The sequence below is a fragment of the Hevea brasiliensis genome, chromosome 5 (assembly GCF_030052815.1).
Source record: "Hevea brasiliensis isolate MT/VB/25A 57/8 chromosome 5, ASM3005281v1, whole genome shotgun sequence".
Lineage (NCBI taxonomy): Eukaryota > Viridiplantae > Streptophyta > Magnoliopsida > Malpighiales > Euphorbiaceae > Hevea > Hevea brasiliensis.
This window is the reverse complement of record NC_079497.1, coordinates 16,873,698-16,901,315: the sequence shown is the minus strand read 5'-3', so window position 1 is coordinate 16,901,315 and position 27,618 is coordinate 16,873,698. Positions and strand designations below refer to the sequence as shown.

At 32.5% G+C, this 27,618-nt stretch overlaps 3 protein-coding genes and 1 pseudogene across 7 annotated transcripts; 1 reads left to right on the top strand and 3 right to left on the bottom strand.

Moving 5' to 3' along the window:
- Positions 1-4,849: 4,849 nt before the first annotated feature.
- On the top strand, positions 4,850-7,735 carry LOC110672668 (laccase-17). The gene is made up of 5 exons (XM_058147099.1): positions 4,850-5,064; positions 5,157-5,308; positions 5,424-5,668; positions 5,798-5,926; positions 6,247-7,735. Exons 1-5 carry the CDS (start codon positions 4,978-4,980, stop codon positions 7,209-7,211), a joined length of 1,578 nt encoding a protein of 525 aa, XP_058003082.1. The 5' UTR covers positions 4,850-4,977; the 3' UTR covers positions 7,212-7,735.
- Positions 7,736-8,257: 522 nt separating this feature from the next.
- On the bottom strand, positions 8,258-12,019 carry LOC110672654 (protein FAR-RED-ELONGATED HYPOCOTYL 1-LIKE-like; annotated as a pseudogene).
- A 2,052-nt stretch (positions 12,020-14,071) lies between these two features.
- Positions 14,072-21,706, bottom strand: LOC110672650 (probable protein S-acyltransferase 16). Of its 3 annotated transcripts, none has more exons than XM_021835475.2 (8): positions 21,547-21,706; positions 20,342-20,717; positions 18,136-18,228; positions 17,951-18,052; positions 17,657-17,734; positions 17,478-17,576; positions 17,284-17,379; positions 14,072-14,699 (listed from the first exon to the last, which is right to left on the bottom strand). In XM_021835475.2, exons 2-8 carry the CDS (start codon positions 20,612-20,614, stop codon positions 14,589-14,591), a joined length of 852 nt encoding a protein of 283 aa, XP_021691167.2. In that variant the 5' UTR covers positions 20,615-20,717; positions 21,547-21,706; the 3' UTR covers positions 14,072-14,588. The 3 variants fall into 3 exon arrangements, with proteins under 3 accessions (XP_021691167.2, XP_058003081.1, XP_021691169.2); XM_058147098.1 differs by having other exon boundaries at positions 20,342-20,418; positions 20,521-21,670; XM_021835477.2 differs by lacking the exon at positions 17,951-18,052 and having other exon boundaries at positions 20,342-21,669.
- Positions 21,707-23,381: 1,675 nt separating this feature from the next.
- LOC110672647 (laccase-4) lies at positions 23,382-27,033 on the bottom strand. 3 transcript variants are annotated; one of them, XM_021835471.2, is made up of 6 exons: positions 26,153-27,033; positions 25,914-26,065; positions 25,572-25,816; positions 25,369-25,497; positions 24,308-25,270; positions 23,382-23,782 (listed from the first exon to the last, which is right to left on the bottom strand). In XM_021835471.2, exons 1-6 carry the CDS (start codon positions 26,279-26,281, stop codon positions 23,652-23,654), a joined length of 1,749 nt encoding a protein of 582 aa, XP_021691163.2. In that variant the 5' UTR covers positions 26,282-27,033; the 3' UTR covers positions 23,382-23,651. The 3 variants fall into 3 exon arrangements, with proteins under 3 accessions (XP_021691163.2, XP_021691164.2, XP_021691165.2); XM_021835472.2 differs by having other exon boundaries at positions 26,915-27,033; XM_021835473.2 differs by having other exon boundaries at positions 26,943-27,028.
- Positions 27,034-27,618: the final 585 nt, after the last annotated feature.

Sequence of the window (27,618 nt, the reverse complement as noted above, 5' to 3'; positions counted from 1 at the left end):
TTAGTTTGTATTAAGTGAAATGTATTAAATAATTGTAATAAAAATTATCAGGTGAGCCAGGACAGCCTTCCTCCTCCGCCCAGTCGCTACAGTGACTTCAGTTAAGTCTGTGAGTAAAATATTAATTTTAATTATAATTTCGATATTATTATATGTTCAAGCATACCCATGCATCACTTATAAATATATATCTATGTAGTTAAACATTAGGCACGTTTTATATTGCATTCATAATTGTTGAAGTGCCATGGATGTTGTTTGTGGTAATTTGGAGCAGTGTGTGTGCGTGGCGTGCGTGTGGTATGGTATTGGATATGGACAGGATGGGTAGACATGGCTTAAGAGACACTAGTTGGGACCCGATCCTTCGGGGTAGACACGGTTTGAGAGACACTCACTGGGACCCCGCATTTGGTTTATTAAGTGAAAGTCCTGCTTGAGAGACACTTGCTGGCAGAGGTTGGATTAAGAGGGCTGTATAGGGGACAGCTCCCATATACGTATTGTTTGACAGTGTTGGGCGTGTGAGTGCTCCAAATTGCCTTTTTGCTGTTATGATATGAAATTATTGACGATGTTGCATTTCACTCCACAGGGTGTATTAGCTTTAGATAGCTATAGAGATTATGGTTAAAATTGATATTTTACTCTCTGAATTGAACGCTCACTCCTGTTCATCTATTTTTCCATGCTACAGGAGGATTATTTGTTGTGGCTAACCTACTCTTCTTCTTCACAGGTCTATTGATAGTAATTAATGTATTTTGTATAATTGAGTTAAATTTTTAGACTCCGTATGTGTTAGAAGCACTTATTTTATTTGGGCCTATATGATAAAAGTTATGTTAGACCTGTAAAATTTTTAACTGTATGTATGATGAGACTGGATGAGGGAGCTGAGCTCCCATTTGAGTTATGATATTTTGATTATGTGGAGGGTGAGCTGAGCTCCCCAATTTATTATACATTGTGTTTACAGGTCGGGCGAGTCAAAAACTCCCAGTTAAATGGTCCATTTTATGGTCGGACTCTGTCCGGGTGAATTCTTGAAATTAGGCCCAAATGGGCCTTAGAGTTGGGTTAAGGAATAGTTAGGCTTACTACGGGTCTCGGAGGCTTTAGGCTGGCCCAGGTCCTAGTGCCGGTCCGGCCGACACTTATGCTATGCTTTTCTCTTCATTCTCTAAAGTATCTGAAATCTCTCAATTGTGTTTGAAGCACTAAATAAGTGAGCCTATTTATAGGTAAAGATAAGAAACTAAAGAAGAAAATTTTAAAGAAACTAACTAAGAAATAAAGAAATACAGATCTGGAATAAATCATAATAGAAATAGGAAAAGAAAAGCAAAAGATTCATAATTAATAAAGTGCTAGTCAAGATCTTTCAAGATAGTAATAATCTTCTAAGATTGTATTCTGAGTTGACAAGTCAAATTTGTCCATATAGTTACTAGCCATAATCTTTGAAGATCTTGGAGAATATTTAGTGGTCAAATTTGCGAAATTGACTCTCAACCCATATAGGAACGTAAAAGGCATCAAAAGTATTAAAATCTCCTTAATATGAGCTTTCAAAAGTGAATAAATAATAGCATATTATGGACTCACGAATTTTGAAGAATCAAGGCTCACATAAGGTAGCTCAATACATGCCCATTAGTGTGCTCCATTTGGGCTAGATTTTTTTTTTTCCAATAGGTTTAATTCTTTTGCTTTCGCTAAGCCCATGCAATTATAATGAAGGAGTTTCTGTTTTTTCCACCTTAAATACTTGTGATAAACATGCTTGAAGGTTCTAAAATTGATGAAAATTTTTGACCTCATACTCCCCTTCTTAAAAAGGATTTGTCCTCAAATCCTCATCAAGAACATTAAGAACAAGATCTAAAATGTTCACTCTTCTTAATTCTTGGTTCATCATTTATTTGAATACAACATGATCTTTTTGGGGTAGAGGAACAAAAGTGTCAAACACATTTGGTACCTTGACTTGCACCTCTTCAAACTTGCAATTTGACAAAGACAATGAAACTTCATTGGGAATTGTTAGTGATAAAGTCATTAATTCCTTAGTTTCATTATCTTGTACTAAGGAATCCAAGGATAGCAATTCTCCCTCATCAGTATGCAAAACAATTTCTTCCATAACATCATCTTGCTCCTTCTCTGTTAAGAGTACAGCATGCTGGTTCTCAATTTCTTCTTAAATAGGTTACAAGCTTTTCTCCTCTTTTAGGTTGGAATTAGATGATGTAGAAGCTGATTTGGTATCATGTACACATTGTCATTCTGCTTCATATGCAAGTTGAATTAATTCATCCAAAGAATCAAATTGTTGCAATTCAACTATTCTTGCAATATCATACCTCAAACCTGTAATAAATCTCACAATTGTTTATTATTAAGGCTCTTGACAATCATAGCATCCAACGAACTCCATCAAATATTCTTGCACAAACTTGTTACATTGTCTCAAGTTGAAAAGCCTAGTCATTATCTCCGAAGTTTGAATGATGTTGTGAAGTTGTAACAACACCTCTTCATAACCTGCTGCAAATATTTTTTTTTTGTGTATATATATATATATAGAACACTCAATTCACACACTCCCTCACGTTTTTGCACTCTCAAGAATACAAAGTGCTACCACCTAAGCTTTGATACCAAACTGATGTGCCTTAGTGAGGGAAGAAACAACTTAGTCAAATTGAACAAAAAGGAAATTCGAATTAAGAGAAAAAAAAAGTAAACTAAACTGAAACAAGTATGGAGCTAAGTGGAATCAAGCAAGAACACTCAAAACATAAGAATGGAATTATGCTAGGTTAAAACTCTTTTTGGAATTTTCTTGTTTAACTTGGAACAAAGTAAAAAAAAAAAAAAGGATAACAGAAAATATTTTTGTAGCTTTGATATTTATGAACTGAGCTAAGAACAAAACAAGAAAGATAAAATGATAAGTAGAAAAGAGAAATTCTTTAATAAGTTCAGAATGTCACAAAGAATCCAATATTCAAAGGTAGACGCCACATAAGGAACCTTGTGATAAGTCAAGTAATTCGCCACAATCAAACTAAATTGATAAGAATTAAAATTTGGCAGCACTTATGCTATGCTTTTTCTCTTCATTCTCTGAAGTGTCTGAAATCTCTTAATTGTGTTTAAAGCATTACATAAGTGAGCCTATTTATAGGCAAAGATAAGAAAATAAAGAAAAAAATTATAAAGAAACTAATTAGGAAATAAAGAAATACATATCTAGAATAAATCATAATAGAAATAGGAAAAGAAGATTCCTAATTAATAAAGTGATAGTCAAGATCTTCCAAGATAGTAATAATCTCTCAAGATTGTATTCTGAGTTGACAAGTCAAATTCGTCCATATAGTTGCTGGCCATAATCTTTAAAGATCTTGGAGAATGTTTGGTGGTCAAATATGCCAAATTGACTCCCAATCCATATAGGAACATAAAAGGCATCAAAACACTAAAATCTCCTTAATATGGGATTCCAAAAGTGAATAAATAATAGTATATTATAGACTCATGAATTTTGAAGAATAAATGCTCACCATAAGCCAGCCCAATACATGCCTCATTAGTGTGCTCCTTTTGAGCCTAATTTTCTTAACTCCAAATAGGTTTAACTCTTTTGCTTTCGCTAAGTCCATGCGACTATAATGAAAGAGTTTATGTTTTTTTTACCTTAAATGCTTGTGATAAACATGCTTCAAGGTTTAAAATTGATGAAAATTTTTGACCCTCTTGTAGGTATATCAGTAATTAAGTAAATTACTAGTATTTTTTTTTTTATGAAAATGAGGGTATCTAATCATTTCCTTAATCACCGTGAAAACTTCAAATGTGACTATTATTTATAGACTGAGGGAATATAAAATATATATGCTAGAAATATTCAAATATTACAATTCTCCTACCAAGAAAAGATGAGATGAATGAAAAACTTATAAATAGAAAGGATTCATAAATTCATTATCTTAAAATTTTAAGTTGGATTTGATGTGAAGTCATCAATGTATACCTTCACAATGAATCATAAAAAATAGTTGTCTTATGATGTTTTGAACTCAAGAATCTCTTACAACATGAAAACAAGAATAATCTAGAGAAAATGCTGGCATGATGCAGACATATGCTCTCTCCATCTGCTGTTATCAGAAGAATATTATTAATAAATAGTGGAGGAAATGCGTGCATTTATTTTATTCAAATTTATTTTTGTTAATAATAATAATAATAATAAATAATGAGATGATATCCATATGAAACTTGAAAATAAATTTGTCAAGACTACATATAAATCATTGCTTGATGATCCTTAAAATGTTGTTTTGCCAAAGCTGTTAAATTTTCCGAGAATTAATCTGTAGGATTTCTACTTCTGTGGGGGCCATAGCTACAAGTCTAGCTAAGATTTAGCCCAAGAATTTTATTTATTTATTATTGCTTTGTTTGGTGAAGAGCGAGCAGAGGTCTATCAATTTAGAAGAATTATAAATTAATTAAGAACATTTTAGAAATTGTATTTGTTTAATTTCTTGTTACAGTAGTCTACTTCATGGGAATTAAGGGTCCAATAAGGAAAGGTCATACTGGTAATCAAAGTATAACTGGATAGGATTATGAAAAATCTTACTTTATTAACACTCTAAAATTCAGCTCAACCAAAAAAAGCAAAACCGAGGAGACTAGATGTAAAATTCTATATGACCATCTCAACCATCAATTCAAAGGATGGAAGCTCTTAGCTTTCTCCTTCAGTCTTCCTTGTGTTCTACATGTCATTCCTGCCACCTAATTTACCTTCTCTCTCCCTATAAATATAAGTCTTGTTTGGTATCCCGACATTCTGCACACACACTCATTCCCTTCACTTCCCTTCCAACATTCACTCAATAGAGAGAGAAGAAGAGAAATTAAGCAATTGGTATCTCCTGTCGTCCTTCATTTGCTTCAATGGCAGCTCTCCTCTTCTGTTCTTTCTGTGTTTTATTGTTATTGCCAAACTCTGCGGTGGGCATAACAAGGCTTTACACGTTCAATGTACATGCACTATTACGACTAAAATTTAAAACTTATTTGTTTATATATTTCTTCTGTATATTCTAACTAATCTATATTTTCCCTTATTAAAGATCACGTACCAAAACATTACAAGACTATGCAATACAAGGAGCGTTGTGACGGTGAATGGCAAGTTCCCAGGGCCTCGCTTGGTTGCAAGAGAAGGTGATCGAGTTATCGTCGAGGTTGTTAACCATGTTTCATACAATATCACCATTCATTGGTACGAAACTATAACAAGCATATTTCTTTGATTTCCTGCTTTAAATTTGTTCAGAAAAAGAGCTCAAGTGATGGAACATATATAATTTTCTTCTTGGTTTAATTTGTCTCCATAGGCATGGGATAAGGCAGCTTACAAGCGGATGGGCAGATGGACCTGCTTATGTAACACAATGTCCGATACAGAATGGGCAGTCATACAACTACAACTTCACCATTACTGGGCAGAGAGGAACTCTCTTATGGCATGCTCATATCTCATGGCTCAGATCATCCGTTTATGGAGCCATCATTATCCTCCCAAAACGCAATGAATCATACCCATTTCAGAAGCCCTACGAGGAGATACCCATCCTCTTTGGTAATTATAACATACTGGTTTTGATTGATGTGTTACGTATATAAACATTAGAGTTTTTGGAGTTTTTCTTTTTCTTTTAATATATATATATAGAGACAGAGAATAATATTGATGGATTTGGAATTACAGGAGAGTGGTTTAACGTAGATCCAGAGGCTATAATTGCACAGGCACTTCAGACTGGAGCAGGTCCAAATGTTTCGGATGCATATACCATCAATGGTCTCCCAGGGCCACTATACAACTGTTCTTCTAAAGGTATAATTTTTTTTTAACAATAAAGGTAATTATGTTTATTGGCTCACAGATAAATAGTAATAAATATGAATAAAGTGATTATTAAGAGTTTATTTTCCTATAATAATCGCTTGTCTTGCATGTAAGTTTTGATAAGACCAAAAAGTCAACTAAGGAAGCTTCATGATATTATTGGTATACTTGGTTTGGTTTGCCTCCACTGTCCCTTACGTGACCTCATCTCATACGTTCTGTTAATTAAAAAAAAAAATAGAGAAAATCAACGCATCAAATGTTATAACTGGTTCGTCCTCTCTCTGTGGCCCTTTTGCACTTTGCAGATACATTCAAGCTGAAGGTAAAGCCAGGAAAAACCTACCTTCTCCGCTTGATCAACGCTGCACTCAACGACGAGCTTTTCTTTAGCATCGCCAACCACACTCTCACCGTCGTCGAAGCTGATGCCATTTATGTTAAGCCTTTTGACACTGATACACTCCTCATCACCCCAGGCCAAACCACTAACGTTCTCCTCAAAACCAAGCCTGCTTTTCCTAATGCAATCTTTTTCATGTCTGCTAGGCCTTACTTCACTGGAATTGGAAACTTTGACAACTCGACCACTGCCGCTATTCTTGAATACAAGCACCCTTCAAATAGTTCCACAAAGGTTCCCTTATTTAAGCCAACTTTGCCACCATTCAACGCTACAGGCTTCGTTGCAAATTTCACCAGGAAATTCCGTAGCTTAGCCAATGCCAAATTCCCTGCTAATGTACCACAAACTGTAGACAGAAATTTTCTTTTCACTGTAGGACTTGGGACTAATCCATGCCCTGCCAACAACACGTGTCAGGGACCTACGAATACTACCAAATTTGCAGCTTCGATTAATAATGTCTCCTTTGAACTACCTTCTGTAGCTCTTCTCCAATCCTATTTTTTTGGAATGTCTAATGGAGTTTTCACAGTTGATTTTCCTCAGAACCCACCTGTGCCTTTTAACTATACGGGTACCCCACCAAATAATACAATGGTTAGCAATGGCACAAAAGCGTTGATTCTACGGTTCAACACGAGTGTGCAACTGGTATTGCAAGGCACGAGCATTCTTGGTGCAGAGAGCCATCCTCTCCATCTCCATGGATATAATTTTTTTGTGGTTGGACAAGGTTTCGGCAACTACGATCCAAACAAAGATCCTGCCAAGTTCAATTTAGTCGACCCTATTGAGAGGAAGACCGTTGGGGTTCCAGCTGGAGGTTGGATTGCCATTCGCTTCCTAGCGGATAATCCAGGTATGTAAAATCTCCATTACCATGTAGCAGACATTTCTTTATAGAAGTTTTAGCTCCATTGATGGATTTTGTGAACTTGCGATATCAGGGGTATGGTTTATGCACTGTCACCTGGATGTGCACACCAGCTGGGGGTTAAGGATGGCATGGGTAGTGTTGGATGGACCACAACCTAATCAGAAACTACAACCACCACCGTCTGATCTTCCAAGCTGTTGATTTTTGTTTTCTTACTGACCATTGGTCCGGATTGTTCTTGTACATGCACTTGCATTCTTGTCTTGCATGACTCCAATTTTTTAACATAATAAATATAAGTTTTTTTTTTTTTTTTTTTTTTTTTTTTTTTTTTTTTGTGTGAGAGATTTCTGTATACGTGTCTATTGATATGAAAAGGTTTTATGAAATGTTTGGTTGTGACTTGTGTACTTTGGTTGGTGGAAGGTCAAGACTGAGATATGGGAAGAGCAGGTCAGTTGTAAACATCGTACGAAGTTAATAAGATTTTACTTCAACAATTTTTCAAATTTAATTTGGTTTCAAATTAATGTACTAATTTGCTTTTAATTGAAGTTATGTTCACAAGAGTCATTATTCTCAACTATCTTCTAGGCTTCTAGCTAGCTTACACTTAGATCTTCATTCTTGGGCTTTCTAAAGGGTAAAGGGGGAAGAGATCACATAAAAACTCATAGATGCAGGATTTCAAAATGGTAAAGGGAGAAGAGATCACATGAGAACTCGTAGAAGCATGCATCGTATGACTTGGATGCATATTTAGGTAATTGGATTTACTTACATGTATTATTTTTAGCTGCATAATTATTTGTGAAATGTTAGTGATTACAGTAATGATAATTTATCAGTTGGGTTTAAATATATATTAAACCCTTCGTTATATGCAATTAAAATTCCATGCTTTACAATTTATCACATAACAATTACAAATGAGAGAGAAGATTTCAAACGTCTCAAAGTCACAACAACGAAGGTTCTAAAAAAACATTAATCTCCTCTAAAGTAACAGCACCAACCACAACCACAAAAACAAAGCTAAGTTTACAATTCAACTTTACATCTTATTTATTTCTAATTCACAAAAGTTATACATTCAAGGTTTACAAAAGAAGCTGCTTTTGCATTTCAACTTCAGTCGGTCTAATTTATCAGAATACAGCAGAAATGTACCAATACAAGTTGCACATTTAATGGTTTATATAAAAGTATTCTTTGCTGTAGCATAAGAATTGAAAAGTACTGCTCAAATTCTTGATCAATGGTTGGTTTTCAGGTGCCAGGCTGAGCATCTGCATTCACAATATCAGTAGCTAAATTAAAAAGAAAAAGTAACCTTCAAATCTGAAGTAGCATTGGCAGGTTAAAGTTACCTTGGTTAACACTCCATTTTCCAGAAGATAGGACATACATATTTGGATTCACCCCATTAGAATATAAAATATCATCAAGCTCTTTATCTATACAGAGTTCAATGCTGTCAATTCCATCTTGAGAGCAAATGTAATTAAAAATGGCTTCCAAATTTTACATTGGGCTCATCAAGATCCTGATGTAATACATTATGGTAAAGATCATGCTCCCCTGCTATAAAAGCCAGTTCATCTTTGCCCGTACCACCTGTTTATGTTGCTGTAGCCCTTTCATAAAACACTGAAACATCCTTATAATCGTTATGGCCCCAATTCAACAATGACGAAGAAGAGGGCCCATTAGAACGCCACAACTTTGAAACTTCTGTTTCAAATTTAGCTACCCCCCACATACAGACATGACACAGTCAGAATCTCCAACAAAACTGTTGCTATCTTTTCCTGATTCAAGATCTGATCCATCCTCAATAGATTGTCTCTCAGCACTTTCCTTAACTTCTTTTGCAATCAAATCTTCTGCTTCTTGGTTTTCTTCCAAAATTAGGAGAGGCTTAGGGGATGAATCATGATCCCAGCAATTACGCTTTGGGACAGGCAAGCCAAATTGCTCGGCCTGTAACTTTCTTTCCTTACTCACGTCAAACATGTTTTCACTGAGTGCTTTACTGATACTTAAGCTTAAAATAATGATAGAAAAATGGGCAATAATGAGTAAACTATTAAATAATCTTTGCATTACCGCTAGCCTTAAAAAAAAATGAAGTCAGTCCAGGAACAATCTGCTCGATCCATTTCTCTCCACTAATTTCATTTTAGGTATAGAGACCAGGTAAATCCTTACAGCTCCCAGAAAGAAGCAGAATCATTTCTGAAAAGAATAAATATTTTTCATGAAAATAACTATGTCATAAAGACATTTAGGCTATGTTTGGTAGACCATACTCAATTCAACTAAGTCTTTATCTAAAAAATTTAGGGTCGGCTATATGGATTCTCTTTATCTACTCTAAACGATTTTGAGTTAAATCCTCGAAAATGTGTAATGCTTTTAGGTCATATTGTACTACTCTCCTCCAAGTCAGTTTAGGTCTACCCCTTCTTTTCTTTTTATCCTCTAACCTAATATGCTCTACTATGTCTACGCTTCACATTACCAAACCACCTCAATCTCTCTTCTCTCTCAACTTATCCTCAATTGGCACCACTCCTACTTTTTCTCTAATACTCTCATTATGAACTTTATCTAATATAGTATGGCCACTCATTCACCTTAACATTCTCAACTCTGCAACTCTTATCTTAGACACATACAACTCTTTCAGTGCCCAACACTCACTACCATATAACATGGCCGGTCATATGGCTGTACAGTAAAATTTTCTATTTAACTTATTGAGAATCTTGCAATCACATAAAACTCCCGTGGCATGTCTCCACTTCGACTATCCGGCTTTAATTTTATGACTAACATCCTCCTCACATCTCCCATCTACTTGAAGGATTGAGCCGAGATATTTAAAGTGATTACTTTCGGACAGTATCACTCCATCCAAACTAACTCATTCCCTAACACCAGTTCGGTCTTCATTGAACTTGCAATGCATGTATTTTATCTTCATTCTACTTAACTTAAAGCCCTTTGACTTTAGAGTATTTCTCTAAAACTCTAACTTTCTATTGACTCCTTCTCACGTCTCATCTATCAGAACTATATCATATGCAAATATCATACACCACGGTATACTCTCTTGTATATGTTTCATCAATTCATCTAAAACTAATGTAACAAGGTAAGGGCTTACAGATGACCCTTGGTGTAATCCAACTGAGATAGGAAAATCTCTTGTGTACCCTCCTACTGTACTCACAATAGTAGTTGCTCATTCATACATATCATTCAACACTTGTATGTACCTAATAAATGCCCTCTTTTGTTCTAACATTCTCTATAAGACATCTCTTTGAACACTATCATAAGCCTTCTATGTTTGGTAGACCATGATGCAATTAAAATTTCTGTTGAGATTTAATATAAAATTTGATTGCATTATGGCCTGCCAAATGCAGTATTAGGTCAAGGACAAAAAGTAGCACTAGCAGAGGCTATAAAATACCACAAATAAATGGAAGTTCTGTAACTAGCTCAGCTAAACTCAATAGAGCCTTAAAACCCAAAGAAGCTGGAGTCAGCTATATTTCATGGATATGTTGCTCCTTAGTTTCCTGATATTTTACACGCTAAAGCATAGCCTAGCCTCACAGATGCTCAATACATTTTTTCTTTGCTTGGCAAATAAAAGATAATCCAAAAGGGGGAAAAAAAAAAGGAAGAAAGTTTGCAATTCATTTTATGTACCTAGCTCCAAGGATAAAATATATAAAAAAAGAATAAAAATAAAAAAGGAGCTTTCAGAGAATCAGAGATTGAGAATCAAGCAACAATATCTAATCACTTCTATTCAAAACCATAACCTAGATCTCGTCCCAATTGCTTCCTATTTATGCACGAGAGTCCAAACTCAAACATAATTGAAATGAGAAGGCACAAAGGATTTGGCAATTAAGGTATAAAATTCATAAAGGGTCAAGATTTTTGGCATCAAAATGAAGGTTCCACTCCAGGTTAATACTTACCATCAAATACATAATAATAGTTCCCCCTTGCTACAAGTAAAGCAGGTAACACGAATAGTACAGCAGCCAAAGCAAGCTGCCGTTGTCACTTGTAAATTGTTGTCTCCACAAAGAAGGAGGTGGCAAAAAAACTGCGAGAAAAGAAAGTAGTAGCAGGAGTGGCAATATAAAAGAACAGCTGAGCAGATGGAGCACTTGGTTCAGCTGAGAAAGGTCGTTCTGCCCACAACAATCAGGCAATTGATTAGGCGTTCTCTTCTCAGGATATAAATATATGAAAGATTAAAAACTGAGAAGCAGAGAAGAGCACAGATGTATAACTATAAATCGAAGCCCTCCACCGCTTGACTAGCTAAAACCCACTTCAAAAACCCATCAATTAAAAACAGATCACCGAAATTAACAAAGAGAATATGGAGAAAGTACGAAGAGAAAGACATAAATGCATGCAAACAAACACAGATACGCAGAAAGAAAGAGAAAAGGCTACCACTGAAGCATTGGTCTTCAATTCGCAGAATATCTTTGAGAGTACATCTACTACATTTCTCTAAAGATCGCAGTCATTCTTTATCTGAGAGAAAAATATCGAAATTCCTTCGAATCAACCAGGAGAAAAAGAGAGAGATGATTAACATAAACTGTGGGGGAGGTGAAATAGAAATGGTTGTGGTGGCGATAGCGGGAGTCGGAGGCGTATACGGTGGTTGGCTACGGCGGTTCAGAACTTCAGATGGTGGGAACTGGGAAGTGGGAAGACGAAAGACGCACTACAAACGCAGGAAAATAACGACGGTAAATAATTATTTTTATCTGTTTGATTGGATGGTTGAGATTAGAAGGTTATCTTCATCTAACGGCCATATTGACAATCTCAAATCAATTGAGTTAATTTCACTGTAGGTCCCTTAATTTAGTTAATTGTATTAGAAATATCTCTTGATGTTATTTATATCATAAAAATTTTTAAATATTAATTTAAATATTATTAAAATTTTTATAATTTGTTATTTAGATGAGCTTTTAGTTAAATTTTATTTTTTATTTTTTAACTTCAATAAATACATCATAGGCATCTCTTAACTTTAATTTATCCTATTAAAATTTTTAAACTTTGATTTAATAGACAAATAACTTTTAATACAAAATATATTAAATAATAATTAAGATTAAATATATTATTTTGATATTTTAACAAATAAAGGGAAAAATTATATATAATATCAACTTATATAAAAATAATTATAAATCTTTCCTACTTAATTTTACTTTAAATATTTTCAAAATAAAGTAAATAATTATATATTATTATTTTTTATATTAAAATAAAGTAAAGAAATTAAATTAAATTAAACATAAATCTTTTAAATATTAACCTAAAATCAAATTAAAAAATAATATATGTAAAAATAATATTTTTTAATGATAAATTAAATAATTAATTAATTTTACATATTTATAAAAATATTACACTATTTTTAAAAGTATAATTTTATTTTAAATAAATAAAAAATAAAAGAAGATTTAAATTTTTAAATAATCATAAAGTTGAGAGATGGCTATGATCAATTTATTTACGTTGAGAGATGATGAGTGAAACTTAGTTATAAGTTAATATGAAAACCTTTAATAACAGGTCAAATAGGATTTTAATGATACTAAAATTGAAGATTAGAAAAATTTTTACGATATAAATAAAAGTTAAGAGATGATACTGATACAATAATCTAAGTTTGAGAAACTATTATTTTTCCCTTTGAAAATTTTCTCTTTTCTTATTGTCTATCTGTTCTTCCCTCTGTTTGATATGGAATGTTTCATTTCTCGTTTTGAATTTCTTGCAAAATAAATTATAAAATATGAGTAAAAAATTTCTTTATATAGTGTCAAAATTGTGAATTATTAACTTTACAATGAATGAAGTTGTGTGTAACATTTAAAAAGAAGTTTGTCTTCACACTTTTAAGTGGGGTAAAATTGAACCGTCTTATATCGAAAAAGAGAGCAAAAAGAGAAGCATTTAGAGGAAGAGGGAGATGGAAGAGAGAAGAGAAGAGAACATTCTTAGAGATAAATAGATTATAAATAATTATAATATTTAAAAATTTATTTATCAAAATATAAAATTTTATTTGTAAGTGAAGGAAAAGTACATTCATGTACTTTCACCTCTTCTAGTAAGTTTTTTTTTTACTATTTTCTTTTTATTTTTTAATTTAGGGCATGAGGTGTTAAAATTTTCAATTTAGGATTTATACTTTCAAATTTTTATATTTAAGTAAAAAAATAAATAAAGACATTAAAATTAATAACATTGCGTCCATGTATCACTATATCAGCATCATTTAATAGTAATTAAATCACAATTATTAATGAAGGAAAATAAAAAATATCAAATTAATAAAAATTAAATCACAATCTCTCATGTGTTAAAAATATTTTTTTTATACTTTTCCCTTTTAAAAATGTCCTCATTAAATTTTTTTAAAAAGCATCTCTCAAAAAAATTTATTTCCAAAAAGAAAGGATTTGAAAAATAAATGCTTTGAGTATTATTATTTTGAATATTTTTATTGGGAAAATTTATTTTCAAGAATTTTTTTCCAAAAAAGAAACTATTTTGAAGAATAAAATTTTGTAAGAAATCTACAATCAATGGCCCTGGTTAATTTGTTCCATTTATTTATTTTTGTTGTTATTTTTCTATTTAAAATAATATATGACCTTCTGTTCTCTGATAATCAAAATTTAATTTCATCCTTTTAAAGGTTTGCAGGCAATTATAGTGATCTATAGTAACATACAAGACAAAACAAAGACAAACTGAAAACAGAGAAGAAGAGCGATACAAACAAACAAAACTACTTCACAACTTTGATTTATTATTTGATTTTACAAAGATTACATGCAAGAATTATCCGCTCATCATACAAGTTCTCCTCATCTCCTCTATCTGCTCCTTTTGACAAGTAGGGGATTCAAATCCCTCTTTATACACAAGGTGTTATCCAAACAGTCCACATAAAAGAAAAAAAAAACCCTGAAAAACTATAATGTGAGAGGGGGAAAAAACACATTGCTATGCCTAATTACTTCACACTTCTCAGATTGACTACTTCAGCTATTCTGGGTCAGTTCCTTTCCTTACATCATCAGACTTGCAGTGGACAACTTTTCTTGGACTAGGCTGTTATGAGCATGTGATGATGCAGGATTCATTCTCTTTGTAAGTTAAAAAGCCAAAATTGTGGGCACTTGGTTTGACAATATACAAGCATCAACATGCATCCACCATTGAAGAGTTAAGAGAGCTCCACATCCATTTATTGCCAATGCACTAACACAACCAAACACAATGGAACTTCATTTGGAAGATGTTATAGTAGGGTTATCATATATTGTAAGAAAGTGAAGACCTGCACCGATATGTGTTGATAGGGGACATAACCAACAGAAAATACTTGGCCCAAGTACCTGAAGCAATCAAATTTAGAAGAGAGCTTAAATATGTAGAATAAAACCTTAGTGCTAGTTATAAAAATCATTTATGTTATTCATATTTCAAAACAGTCTCTACCTTCTAATTGATTTTCATTGCTCTTTACCTTCTAATTGATTTTGATTGCTAGGTTAACTCACCTAATTGCCATAATCTTTAGGTTCAAGGTTTAGATAATAGCTTCAAATGAAATTTGCCTAACACCTCAATCTTGATGGATAGCTAACTAAAATCATTTCTAGGACGCCAGTCTAGCAAAAGGATAGAACCTTGCCCAAGCTAATACCAAATAACAAACGAGGACCATGCCACAGTAGGAAAGGTAGCAATGAAGTAGGCAAGTCATGAGACTAGTTTACTTGTCCATACCACGTATGGTTTTGCAATTTGTGAGGCTATGCATGAGTAGAACTGAGTGATGTAACTATCCATATAATAGTAAATCTCCAAGTTCCTGGAAATGTATTATATTTCAGTAGTAATGAAATATGAGAATCTTCTTTTTTTTATTTTTTTTATTTTTAACATAATATAGACTAGCATCTCTATGCAATTTGTATCTTAAATTTGAATGATGCACCAAGAACAAAATGATGAATTTGTTCCATGAGAAGAAAATGAAAGTCAAAAGCCTAAAAAAATTGCACCAAAATTTGTAAGTGCTTTAGTTTTAAAATTTTCATCAGCTCACTGCCAAGCGATCATGATAATTACTAGTTGGTGCAGTTTTCTGTATGCTCAATTGGTAGCAGTGTGCGACTATGTAGAAACAACAATCTAAAAGCTAAAAATCAAAGTCAAGTCTTGTCAGACTCAGCAAGGCTCACATGTTCCATTGAAAATAACTTGCGAAAAGTATTTTGAGGAAAACAGAGTAAATTACTTTTTTTTTTATTTGGTGGTGACAATTAATCTTTTTGGCATTGTTATTTGAACAGAAATTGATAAAATACTATCTCAAAAATAAACCCTTAAAATTTGATTTTAATTTAAACAGCATCTAAAAGGGTTTTTTTTTTTTTCCCAAAAAAAAAGATAAAGTTTTCAATCTCAATCACAAACAAACTCAAAATCAATTGGAAATTATTTTCTAGCATTTTGAGTAAACTAGAAAAGAAATAAGAGTGGATGAGTGGCCATACTAGACTAGATAAAGTCCGTAATGAGAGTATTAGAGAAAGGTAAGAGTGGTGTCAATTAAGGATAAGTTGAAAGAAGAGAGATTGAAATAGTTTGGTCATGTGAAGCGCAGACATACAGAGGCTCCAGTTAGACAAGTAGAGCACATTAGGTTAGACAATAGAAAGAAAAATAGGGGTAGACCTAAACTGATTTGGATAAGAGTAGTACAACATGACTTAGAAGCATTATACATTTCCGAGACTTAACCCAAAATCGTTTAGAGTAGAGAAAGAGAATCCATATAGCTGACACCAAATTTTTGAGATAAAAGCTTAGTTGAGTTGAATTGAGTTGAGTTGTAAATAAGATTACACAACTGTTGGACCTACCATGACAATACTTTCTTCTTCTAATTGAATCAGAGGACAAATTACACAAAAAGGGTAAATTATAGTTGTCAGTGGTGCTAGCGTTCCATAAACCTAAGATAATTGGTAAAAGTGGCAGATCTAAAAATTTGTCAATGAAGGCAATGAACACACGCGCACACACACACACACACACACACACATATATCAATGTATTAAAAAACTATAATCATTTGATTTTAATGAAGGCATATTTAAAATTTCATTTTGGATTCAATGAAAGTCCGATGGGCTATGATAATAACTGCAAACTAACTAGGGAAAGGTAATCATCTCCCTTTCTCGTCATAAAAGTGATAAATCTCAAAGTAGGTAGATAGAGAGACTCGAACTCGAGACTTCCTCCTCTCTTACATCTTAAAGATGGAGGAAGACCAACCAGGCTAGCAGCATATTTAAAGTTTAGTGAGGCAATTACACAGATATACAAATTATATGAAAATTTTATATTGATACTGGGACAATTAAATCAATTGAGTGGCTGGAAATTTCTTAAAATTGAAAAATATAGCACAAATTTTATAAATAAATAGCGGGGCCAGTGGTGGCAATTAACCCTACTACCACCCACATAGATCCGCAAGTGGTAATGATCATTAAACTTGCGAGTATGAAAAAAATATGTGGTTTTCCTAGACATTTCTATTTTTTTCTATTAGTTTGTGAAAATCTAGAGAATGATTTTATTATTTTCAGAATAGGAAGTTACCTTAAGATGGCTAAGTTTTCTCTTTAATCATTTTTTTTTAATGTTGGTCAATTTTCCTAAGCAACCTAAAATACGAGAAATTGTGGACTTTCATGGAAAATATGAAATAGATGGAACCTAAATCAACCTGTCATCAACCAAGAAGCAATGGCCAACAAAATGGATCAATGCAATGAGGCATGCATTTTGAACATTATATTGAAGACCAAGTACTCAATCCTTCCATGTTCCAAGATTTCTAAAGATGCACAATAGATTATTTATGCTAGAAAGAAAAGCAAAGTGGTGCAAGTTTCTCACAGTTGTCAGATTTTCATAAGCTCCAATATTATATGGATGCTTATAAATGTTCCCTCCTTTCTCTGCAAGCCACAAAGCTCTCACTCCTTCATGATACTGCCAAAATAGAAAATAAGAACGTCATCAAAATTTAAGATCAAATAGGCCACAAAAAAGAAATACCAACATGAAGATGATTCATTAATTTGAATAACCTCAATGGTGGTTTTGTTTTGCAAGATAAGGTAGATATGCCAACCCAAAAGAACGCCGAGTGCAACATTTAAGGGGATTAACAACAACCCAGATATAACCTGAAAATAGTAAATAAAGAGCAACGTGATCAATCTATTCAGAATTATCTAAGACCATAAGAATGGCTATTGGCATGTACATATATGCTTCTGGAAAAGCCACCATTTTGTTGGTCATCCTTTTCAGGGTCGACAGTTAGACTACCGACAAGCAAGACCTGAAGAATTTATTTGACAGAAATAAAAGAAATTATTATGAGCTTTCTATTCAATAATGTGAAAAAACACAAAAGAAAAGAAACCATCCCATACAAAACAAATGATAACAACAAGCTAGCCATTTGAATGCATTAAGTGATATATGAATAGTTGTGTGGTAGAAGTAGACGCTAGAAGGTAATCAAACCACATTTGGAGTGAGGATAATGACATACCAGCGAATAAATGCACGAAATTACAGCGTACACAACAAATATGAAGAACGCCTTATAGTTTGCATGGCCTACGCAATTATTTATCCAAACGCAGTGGTGGTCCTTTTACAGTCAACAGGAAGCACTTTAAACTCTAACCAAAATATTTGAGATAAGGCATGAATGAAAATACATATCATGCATACCATTCGCAACACACATCTTTTGCAAATGCGACAATGATGAGCGCGAGGAGGTTTATAGTGAGAACACTTCCGACAATATCTCAAGTCTCCTCCCTACAAACAAATCAACAAAGTAAAGTGTCATATATAGAAATTTGCCAACTTTGACCTAGTATTGCAATTTCAGGTTACCAAATTCTTTCTTTGCATTCCAAAGATGATTATTTCACTGTCTCAATAAAGAAATTGGCTAGATACAATATTTGTTCCATTTCCATATGGATTTTGAAGGAAAATTAGTTCACACTAAACAATGACTACCTAATTATAAGCCAAACAGCATGATGATCTAAAAGGGTAATAGTAACTGACTAATGAATCACTAGTGTTATGAGTTGTTTGGATAGAGAGTTATCAAGGTATGTTACTCTTTCAGGGGAAATTTTTTTTTGATATGATATCTTATATCTTAATTAATCCATTTAAAAAAAAAAAAGAAATTAGTCAAAGTCTAAAAGGACATTAAACTTGTAGCTGATTCAATAGACAATGACCTCCTCTCTATACAAAAGTCCACAAATATTATTATTATTATTATTATTATTATTATTATTATTATTATTATTATTATTATTATTATTATTATGCTTACATAACTCAGGAAAAAAAAAGGTTCAATAAAATAGATAAAACTAGTATAGATGATTAATATAAACTTATAAAATGTTGATAAATAGGTGTAAGATTTGGCACATACCAATAATTTATTGAAAAATATTAGTAAAAAACAATATTGCAAAAAGAAAACCACAATCTAGGATGATAATAGCAGAAAATTATGATCTCAAACAACATGAAAGCAAGATTGCGAAACTTATAACTCAACTCAACTCAACTAAACCTTTATCCCAAAAATTTAGGGTCGGCTATATAGATTATTTTTCTCCACTCTAAACGATTTTGGGTTAAATCCTCGAAAATGTGTAATACTTCTAGGTCATGTTGTACTACTTTCCTTCAAGTCAGTTTAGGTCTACCCCCACTATTCAGATATTGAATACAACCAAATTTCTCAATAGAATATTCAAATATTTCATTAAGGAATGGCAAGATTTTAAGCATAAAAAAGAAAGATTGTATGTTGAAAATATGAACAAGCACATATGATAGGTTGCATAAAGGCACAACTAAAGAGCCAATTAATTTCCCATCCATCAGTTTCTACATGCCTGATTAATGATTTAATGTACGCTTTTAAGGAATATGTGCTGGTCTCAATTTAAGAATGTGTTTTGTGAATACAACAATCCAAGAGTAAAAATAAAGAACAATAATATATGACCAGTGGGATGTTAGGCAAAAATTGAGAGCCCAATTAGTTATCAAATCATCAATTTCTAAATGTTTGATTAATGCATACTATCAAGAATATTTGTTGGCCTTAATATGCATATGAACCTTTTGAAGTTCTACAAACATAAAAATCAGTATGCATATGCTGGCAAGGTTAACACGGAATGAAAAGCAATGGTTCTAACCTCTTTACTTTCCAAGTCAATAATTGAGTTGCATAACATAAGGCAAACAACTGCTTTTATCTCTTGCTATTCATTCATACATTTAAGACATACATTTGCTGAAGAAGAAAGTTATAATGGTGGCACATGATGAAGGCAATTCCCAGACCTTGAGCACAACACTAATTGGATGTCAAAACTAACAAGTTGCAAGCATCAACAAAAAGTAAAAGTCTCATTTAAACTAGGAAACATATTACTAAAATTCCATAGTACTGAAGAATATACAGATCCAGCCAATCGCTAAACAGGTAAACTTGTCTGCGCAGGGTCTTCCTCTAATCATTTAATTCACTGATTCTTATTCAAATCCTTTCACAGACTATTCCCTCCCATTTTAGATCAAAAATTAAAAGCAATTTTGTTGTTTTTGGATTTTAAAATGCAAAAATTCTATATAAACTCCGTTTGAATTTTGAATATGTGGGATTTCTTTTCCTCCAGATGAACTAAAATGACATTAACAAATTAAGAAAAAAACAGCTTACACCCTTGCTTTTACCACATCCTATATCCTAATCATTTGGCACAGATCAAATAAAAAAGCTGTACAAGAAAATAACATTTAATACACAATAGCATATACGACGTAATATTTCAAAATCCAAATGAATGAATAGAAATTCATAAATCCCAAGATTTTACTCTACTTTGCGTTTGATCTCATGAATTGTGCTATCAGCATCTTCGATATTAGGCATGTACGTGGACGGGACTGAACCGGGATCTGTCAAGATGGCAAAAGCATAGTTCAAGACACACATGAGAGCCACGGCGGTGAAGACAAGAGCGTTCATGATTCCTGGGGAGGACATAAGGCCAAACCAACCATCTATGAAGACAAAGAGCGTGGAGAAGTAAATGTAGATGATGGCCAAAACGACAATGGCTACAGGCACAGAAAAGCCTGAGGCTTGCTTCATTGCTTCTATTGGGTAGGCGTGCAAGGAGAAAATGAAAGGTGGGTGGAGGCGGCACCAGCAAAAAACAATGGCATTTCCAAAAAGTCAGCTGAGAGAGGTGGCTCTGCCCACAACAGTAAGGCAATTAATTCAGCTTTGTCTTCTGAAGGTATAAAATATAAATAGATGCATAAGATTAAAAAAGAAAAATAAAAAGAAAGAAAGAAATAGACCAAGAATAGGATACAGAAAAGAGAAATAGAAGGTATGTTTTACACTATACAAATTTTAGGTTGGAGAAACCTTTGAGAAATTAACAGAAAATCGATGCTAATTTGGAAACCATTCACAGGTAACAAAAGGACTGCAGTAGCTGCAACCATGGATGAACTCTAAATATTTTCTTTTACACATCCACCCGCCCCTCATTCCAGATCTAATATAATGTGAAGAGAACATGCATTATTTCAATTTCAGACCCACTGAACTAAGGCAAACCTAATAGACTAATAGGTAAAGTTTCCAGATTTATACTTTCCCACGGGTTTCTCACTAGCCAAACTGAGAGGCAGAGAAGATCAAACAGAAAAGAAAACCCAGAAGTCATATTTTAGTAAAAATTAAGATCCTGAAATTGGAGTTCCAACAAAAAATTAATTAAAGAAACAAGAAAATAATGAATTGAATTAGATTTTCATTAGAACAGACATAAAATTCCTCTTCCTTTACCCCCTTCTGTTTTTCACAAATACCAAACAAAAATAAAAGTTACAGTAGAAATTAGACGAGGAACCGAAGTACAATTCGAAACATCCAACTCTACATTAGCAAAAACCCATCAAATAAATACAGATCAACGAAATTAACAAAGAGAATAAGGAGAAAGGACAAAGAGAAAGGGATCAATGCATGCAAACAACACATATACATAGACAAAGAAAAAAGGGTATCACTGAAGCATTGGTTTTCAAATTGCTGAATATCTTTGAGAGAATATCTACAAAGCCAGAAACGATAGCACAGTCAGTATGTCTTCCAGAGAAAAGTTTAATTTTCGTGAGGACAATTTTATCCTTATTTTGTAAATATTTACAAATATATGACTTGGGTTCACCGCACTCTGCCGTTAGATGAAGTTATAATCGGTCTTGGGATTGTTGCAGCTTTTTTTCTATATTGGCTGGCTCTATAAAATGTATTTTTACTCTCTGTCATATTCTTTTAATAAAAAATAAATATATTTATTTTAAAAGTTAAAATGATAAATATATTTATTTATATGAATTTTATAAAATCTAAATATTTACTGTTTAAACTTCGCTATGCATATATTTATTGGTCAATTTATTTCGATAGTATTTTAATTTTAAAATTTATTATATTTTTATTATTATTTATATTTTATTATATAAAAATCACTCAATTTAAAAAAAAATATTATGTAAAAGTTTTCCACCTTAAAAAAATTACCTAAAGGTTTATTAACTTAAAATCTATTATACAAAGGTCACTCGTGATAGAATATCGTCGTATCTTTGATCAATTTAATACGTAATTAGATTATATTATATAATAAAAAAATTAAAAAATTAAAATGTTACGTATAAAATTTATATTAACCTCTCTCCTATAACATCTATTTCATATCTATTAATCTTTCTTAAAAATATAAAAATTATATTTTTTGCTCGATTTAGAATTAAATTATCATATCACTCGAAATATCTATAGTAATCGAAACTCTGTAATTTTATACCTAAACATATAAATGAGGTATATTCAGTTAAAAAATCGTATTACCAAAAAAAAAAATTCAGCTCTAAAATCAAAAAACCCATCTAACATACTCACCTCATATTTTTTTAAACTAAAAAAAAGTATTCAAATTTATTTGGCATTGAATTTCATAGACCAAAAAGTGCTCTTTAGAAAGAGTATCATTTTAGATGCTATTAAAAAAAATAACTAAAAAAACTGTTTTATTATTTTAATATTTTTATATTAAAATATGTTCAATTTATTTTTATATCAAGACTTTAATACTTTATAACTAATATATTTAATAGTAATTTTAACAATAATATCAAAACAAACTTAACATTTTCATTTTACATTGGTACATATCAAATTGTTAGATATATGAAGGGATTATAGCATGAGAGACTTTTATGTAATTTTTTTTTTAAGTTAAGGAACTTTTATATAAGATTTTTTAAGTTGAAGGATTTTATAGTAATAAAATAAAAATGAGAAATGAAGTGTAATAAATTCTAAGATAAGGGATGGTAAGTAAAAATTGGTCCATATTTATTACTTTTATAACAAGATAAAATTATATCTAGTTGAAAATATATTACCCGTGAGCGCATAGCTTGACTTATTACCAAATAACTAAACTTATTTTTAGAGCTTAAGTTAAGTAAAATGCTTTTCTAATAGATTCAATTTGAATTCTCAGTCTCTCAATCTCTTATTTAAAGATATACATATTTAATTACGAAAAATTCTTATGTGCAGTTAAATATATATATATATATATATATATATATATATATATATATATATATATACCCAATTCATAGAAATGTATATTCAATCTATAAAAATTTAATAAATTATAATTTAAAATATGCCCAATTATGATTTTAAATAGTATTCACTGTAATTTTATATAACGTGACATTTGTAAATTAATTGAATGTATAAATCAAGGTGTATATAAGATTTATTCATTCACTATTATAAAGTTATAAATTTAGAGTGTAACAAATTATTTTAAATTTTGGGAAATGTAATAGGATAAAATATGCAAATTTAAAAATTACAAATATGAATATTTATGCATGTATCTATCATTGGTAATTAAGTGAGTAATATTACCAGCCTAGCAAATTAATCAAAGCTCCACCCACTTTCATTTTGTGGGATACAGTGCAGTTGGCACATAATGGAAAGTGCAAATGAAAACAGCGTTGCACTCTCTCTTTCTTTCTGGGGAAGAAAAGGACAGTGAATGAAAAGATAAAAGAATGTGGAAAACACGTATAAAATTACAAAATTAACATTTGGGAAGATCAGAAGGTGGAGGTGGCAGCTTTTGATTGTGTCTTATCCCGTCCATGACAACCCAAGCCATCTTCAAGCCCCAGCTGGTGTGAACTTCCAGATGGCAGTGCATAAACCAAACACCTATTCACGCATACATATCATTTACACTTCATTTTTTCAAAAATCAATTTTATTTAAGTGATATTAAAATTATTTTTAAATTAAATTAAAAATTTTAAAATATCAAATAAAATTAATTATAAAAAAAATTTCACATTTAAAAAAATACTAAAATTCATTTATCATCTTTACTCTTTTTTTTTTTTTTTAAGAAAGTTTTTCCTTTTATTGAATAAGTTTATAGAATTATCATTAGTCGAACAAAATTATCAGCAGAAAGGATTATTGTTGAGAAAAATATATTTTTAAGTATAGGAATTAGGAAGTATTAAAAAAATAATTTAAAATAAATTTAATAAATTTTAACTCATAAGTTGGAAATAAATCAATATTTACATAATAAAAATTCTTTACAAATATATGATAGATTGTTTTTTTTTCTTTTTTTTTTAATTAAGTGTTATTAAAATTTGAATTTTATAAACTCAGAATCATGGAGATGGATAAATACTTAAATAGTATCGTTTATATATTGCTGAAACTCACCTGGGTTGTCTGCAAGGAACCGTATGGCCACCCAACCGCCAGAAGGCACACCTACAGTATTTCTCTCCGCAGGGTCAACAAGGTTGAATTTGGCAGGGTCCTTACTGGAGTTGAAGTTGCCAAAACCTTGTCCAACCACAAAGAAATTGAAGCCATGGAGATGAAGAGGATGGCTTTCTGCCAAAATAATGGTAGTATCCTGCAATACTAGCTCCACGTTCGTATTAAAAGGCAGCACCACCACCTTTGTACCAGTGGTTGCCATAATATTGCTAGGTGGTGTTCCTGTATAGTTAAATTTGAAAGGTGGGTTAGCTGGGAAATCAGTTGTATACACTCCCTTTGATTGGTTAAAGAAATGAGCCTGGAGAAGGGCTACATTTGGTTGCACAAACGACACATTGTTGATTGAAGCTGCTACTCTATTATTGTTGGGCCCTTGACAGGTTTGGTTTTGGGAGCACGGGAGTGTCCCTAACCCAACTGTGAAAAAGAAACGTCTATCAATCTTTTTGGGGACTTTAGCTGGGAATTTTGCGGTGGCCAAGCTACGAATTTTCTGGGAGAATTTCATGGAAAATGTGGTATCATTGAATGCTGGAAGTGATGGCTTAAGAAGGGGATGTTTCTTGTTCTTGGAGTTAGAAACAGAAGGTTTCTCATATTCGAGAATTCCAGAGGTGGTGGTGTTATCAAAAGCAGCTGGACCGGTGGCGTAAGGCCTAGCAGCCATTAAGAAGGTGGCATTAGGTGGAGTGGCTTTGGCCTCGAGCAGGACGTTTGTGGTTTGTCCAGGAGTGATGAGTACAATGTGGCTCTTAAAGGGCTTGACATAGACTGCATCCGTTTCAACAACAGTGAGACTGTGATTTGCGATGCTGAAGAAAAGCTGATCGTTGAGTGCAGCATTGATTAAACGAAGGAGATAGGTTTTTCCAGGCTCCACCTTCAGCTTAAATGTATCTGCACATAATTAATATAGGTCCTTTATAATATTCATTTAATTAATATCAAAATTCTCTCTATGATACGAAAAGGGATCAAATAATTAGTTGCAGAACCTTTTGCAGAACAGTTATACAAGGGTCCTGGAAGACCATTAATTGTGAAGGCGTCAGAGACATTTGGTGCTCCGCCTGTTTGAGTTGCTTGGTTAATAATTGTCTCTGTGTCAGCTTTCCACCATTCCCCTGCAATATTTTGAGGCAAAAAGTTTCAGAGAGCGCAATATTTATCACTATATAGTATGGTTTATGTGAATTACCAAAAATTATAGGGACTTCTTTGTGAGGCTGGGGAAATGGGTAAGAAGCATTTTTCTTTGGGAGGATGACAAAGGAACCATACAGAGTCACTCTAAGCCATGAGATGTGAGCATGCCAGAACAATGTTCCCCTTTGGCCAGTTACTGTGAAATTATACAAATAGGTCTGTCCTGTTTGAATCGGACACTGTGTGATGTAGGCAGGTCCGTCTGCCCATCCGCTCCTTCGCTGCCTTACTCCATGCCTATTCATCAATTTCTGATCTAAGTACAATAACTAATTAAGGAATACCAATTAAAATAGAATCCACCAAAAAATTAACATTAAGCTAGCTTCCATACCAATGGAGTGTGACATTGTATTGAACAAGATTGACGACCTTAATTAAAAGCCTATCGCCTTCCCTTGCTATGATCCGGGGCCCAGGGATCTTACCATTCACAGTCACTATACTCTTTGTTTGGCACAATCTTGTAACGTTTTGCATCACAATCTTCAAAAGAAAAAGGCCAAAAAAAAAAGGTGATTTCCTTAGTCTAATACAAGACATGGAGGGTAACTAATGATCAGCGATACATACATTGAACTTGTAGTGCCTAGTAATGCCTGTATGCTTTGCAACTACCAAGTCAGGGAAAATAAAGAAACTATACAATGAAAGCACAATAGCCCTCAAAATGGCAGCTGCTGGAAGATTGCTCGAACCCATCTTACTGTGGTGTTTGCTTGGAGGATATTGTTGTAGAAGAAAAAGGTAGTAAGATATGAAAGATTGTGAGAGAGAGAGTTATTGATTGGATGCAGAAAACGTGTTGAAAAGATGATGCTAATTATATAGTGAGTAAAGAAATGGTGGGGTTTTTCAATTAGGTGAATTAGATTGAGATTTTCATCAGAAGTCTATGCCTTCATCAACAAATTACAATTTTGGTCTGGCTAGTAGTTGGTCAAGCATAACTTTAGAGTGATATCGAAGCTAGATTCTAACGTTGTCTTAATATTCTTAACGGTTTTTCTTTAATTTCTCAAAATGCCAAGGCCTGAGGAAGAATAACACTAGAATAATGTAACTTTTGGCAGGCCTTAGTTTCATTATTGTCGATCAACTTTCAAAACGACACCGCATGCCAGGAAATGTCTAGATTTTTTTTTTTCTCATTTAGAAGTAGGAAAGGCCCCAGTTAATCAGCAGTGTATTTGAATAATAAGTTCTTTATACGTAATAAATTAAACAGTAATAGAGGTTTATTGCTTGGTAAATGGCAATGGTAGGGTTTCAGCTTTCAACCTCTAGCTGTTAATACATGATAATCAAAAGCTAAAGAAAGCAAAGGAGTCATACCGTCTTGTTGTTGTCGGTAGTTACTTACTGGATAGCTCTTAACAGCTTTTGATGTCTACTTGTGGCTCACTTCCCTTTTATAAAGCAAAGCTGCACTTGCTTTGTCATCTCTGCAATGCATCTCTGGAGCTCGTTGGCCTTTTATACTCTCCTATATATTAATTCAAATTAGCTTGCTTTGCGCAGTTGGCTTTCAAGGTCAAAATAATGTGCTTCGAGAGAGTATCATATGATTTTCGCACTTTAATTGTTTTTGTGGGTGTGCGCGCTTCTAAACAGTATCATATGATTTTCGCACTTTCAACTGTTTTTGTGTGTGTCAGTAAACGTTTTCCTTAAAAATAATTTTTTATCTTTTCTCTTGTTTGGACCAAAAATGAAAACACGAAATCATTTTTCCCATCATACTCTTTTAAGTTTGAGAAAGTAGCTTCCTGTTTTAAGATTGGGAAGTCGTTTTCTCCGATACTTATTTTACTATTATTATTATTATTATTTTTACTGAGACTAGTTACCAATAAGTATTTTTAGTTATTTTTTTTTCCAATGAATTTAATTATTTTTAAATAAAAAAATAATTTATTTTTAAAAAAATATTTTTTACAGACAAATTATTTTCAATAAATAAATATAGCCTTAATTTCCGTTATCATAATATATCTCGAAAAACAAATATTATCATAATATATTGATTTAAAATAGTC

What these genes read in the sequence shown, in the direction of transcription:
- LOC110672650 (XM_021835475.2), bottom strand. Translation starts at nt 20,614, where the DNA reads ATGAAGCAAGCCTCAGGCTTTTCTGTGCCTGTAGCCATTGTCGTTTTG. An exon ending in TTCATGAGATCAAACGCAAA is followed by an intron (nt 18,229 to 20,341) that starts GTAGAGTAAAAT and finishes ATTTGTTTGTAG; the next exon opens with GGAGGAGACTTGAGATATTG. An exon ending in CTTATGAAAATCTGACAACT is followed by an intron (nt 14,700 to 17,283) that starts GTGAGAAACTTG and finishes TGATTGCTTCAG; the next exon opens with GTACTTGGGCCAAGTATTTT.
- LOC110672647 (XM_021835471.2), bottom strand. Translation starts at nt 26,281, where the DNA reads ATGGGTTCGAGCAATCTTCCAGCAGCTGCCATTTTGAGGGCTATTGTG. An exon ending in CTAGGCACTACAAGTTCAAT is followed by an intron (nt 26,066 to 26,152) that starts GTATGTATCGCT and finishes TTTCTTTTGAAG; the next exon opens with ATTGTGATGCAAAACGTTAC. An exon ending in AGAAGTCCCTATAATTTTTG is followed by an intron (nt 25,498 to 25,571) that starts GTAATTCACATA and finishes AAAATATTGCAG; the next exon opens with GGGAATGGTGGAAAGCTGAC.
- LOC110672668 (XM_058147099.1), top strand. Translation starts at nt 4,978, where the DNA reads ATGGCAGCTCTCCTCTTCTGTTCTTTCTGTGTTTTATTGTTATTGCCA. An exon ending in CAAGGCTTTACACGTTCAAT is followed by an intron (nt 5,065 to 5,156) that starts GTACATGCACTA and finishes CCCTTATTAAAG; the next exon opens with ATCACGTACCAAAACATTAC. An exon ending in ATACAACTGTTCTTCTAAAG is followed by an intron (nt 5,927 to 6,246) that starts GTATAATTTTTT and finishes TGCACTTTGCAG; the next exon opens with ATACATTCAAGCTGAAGGTA.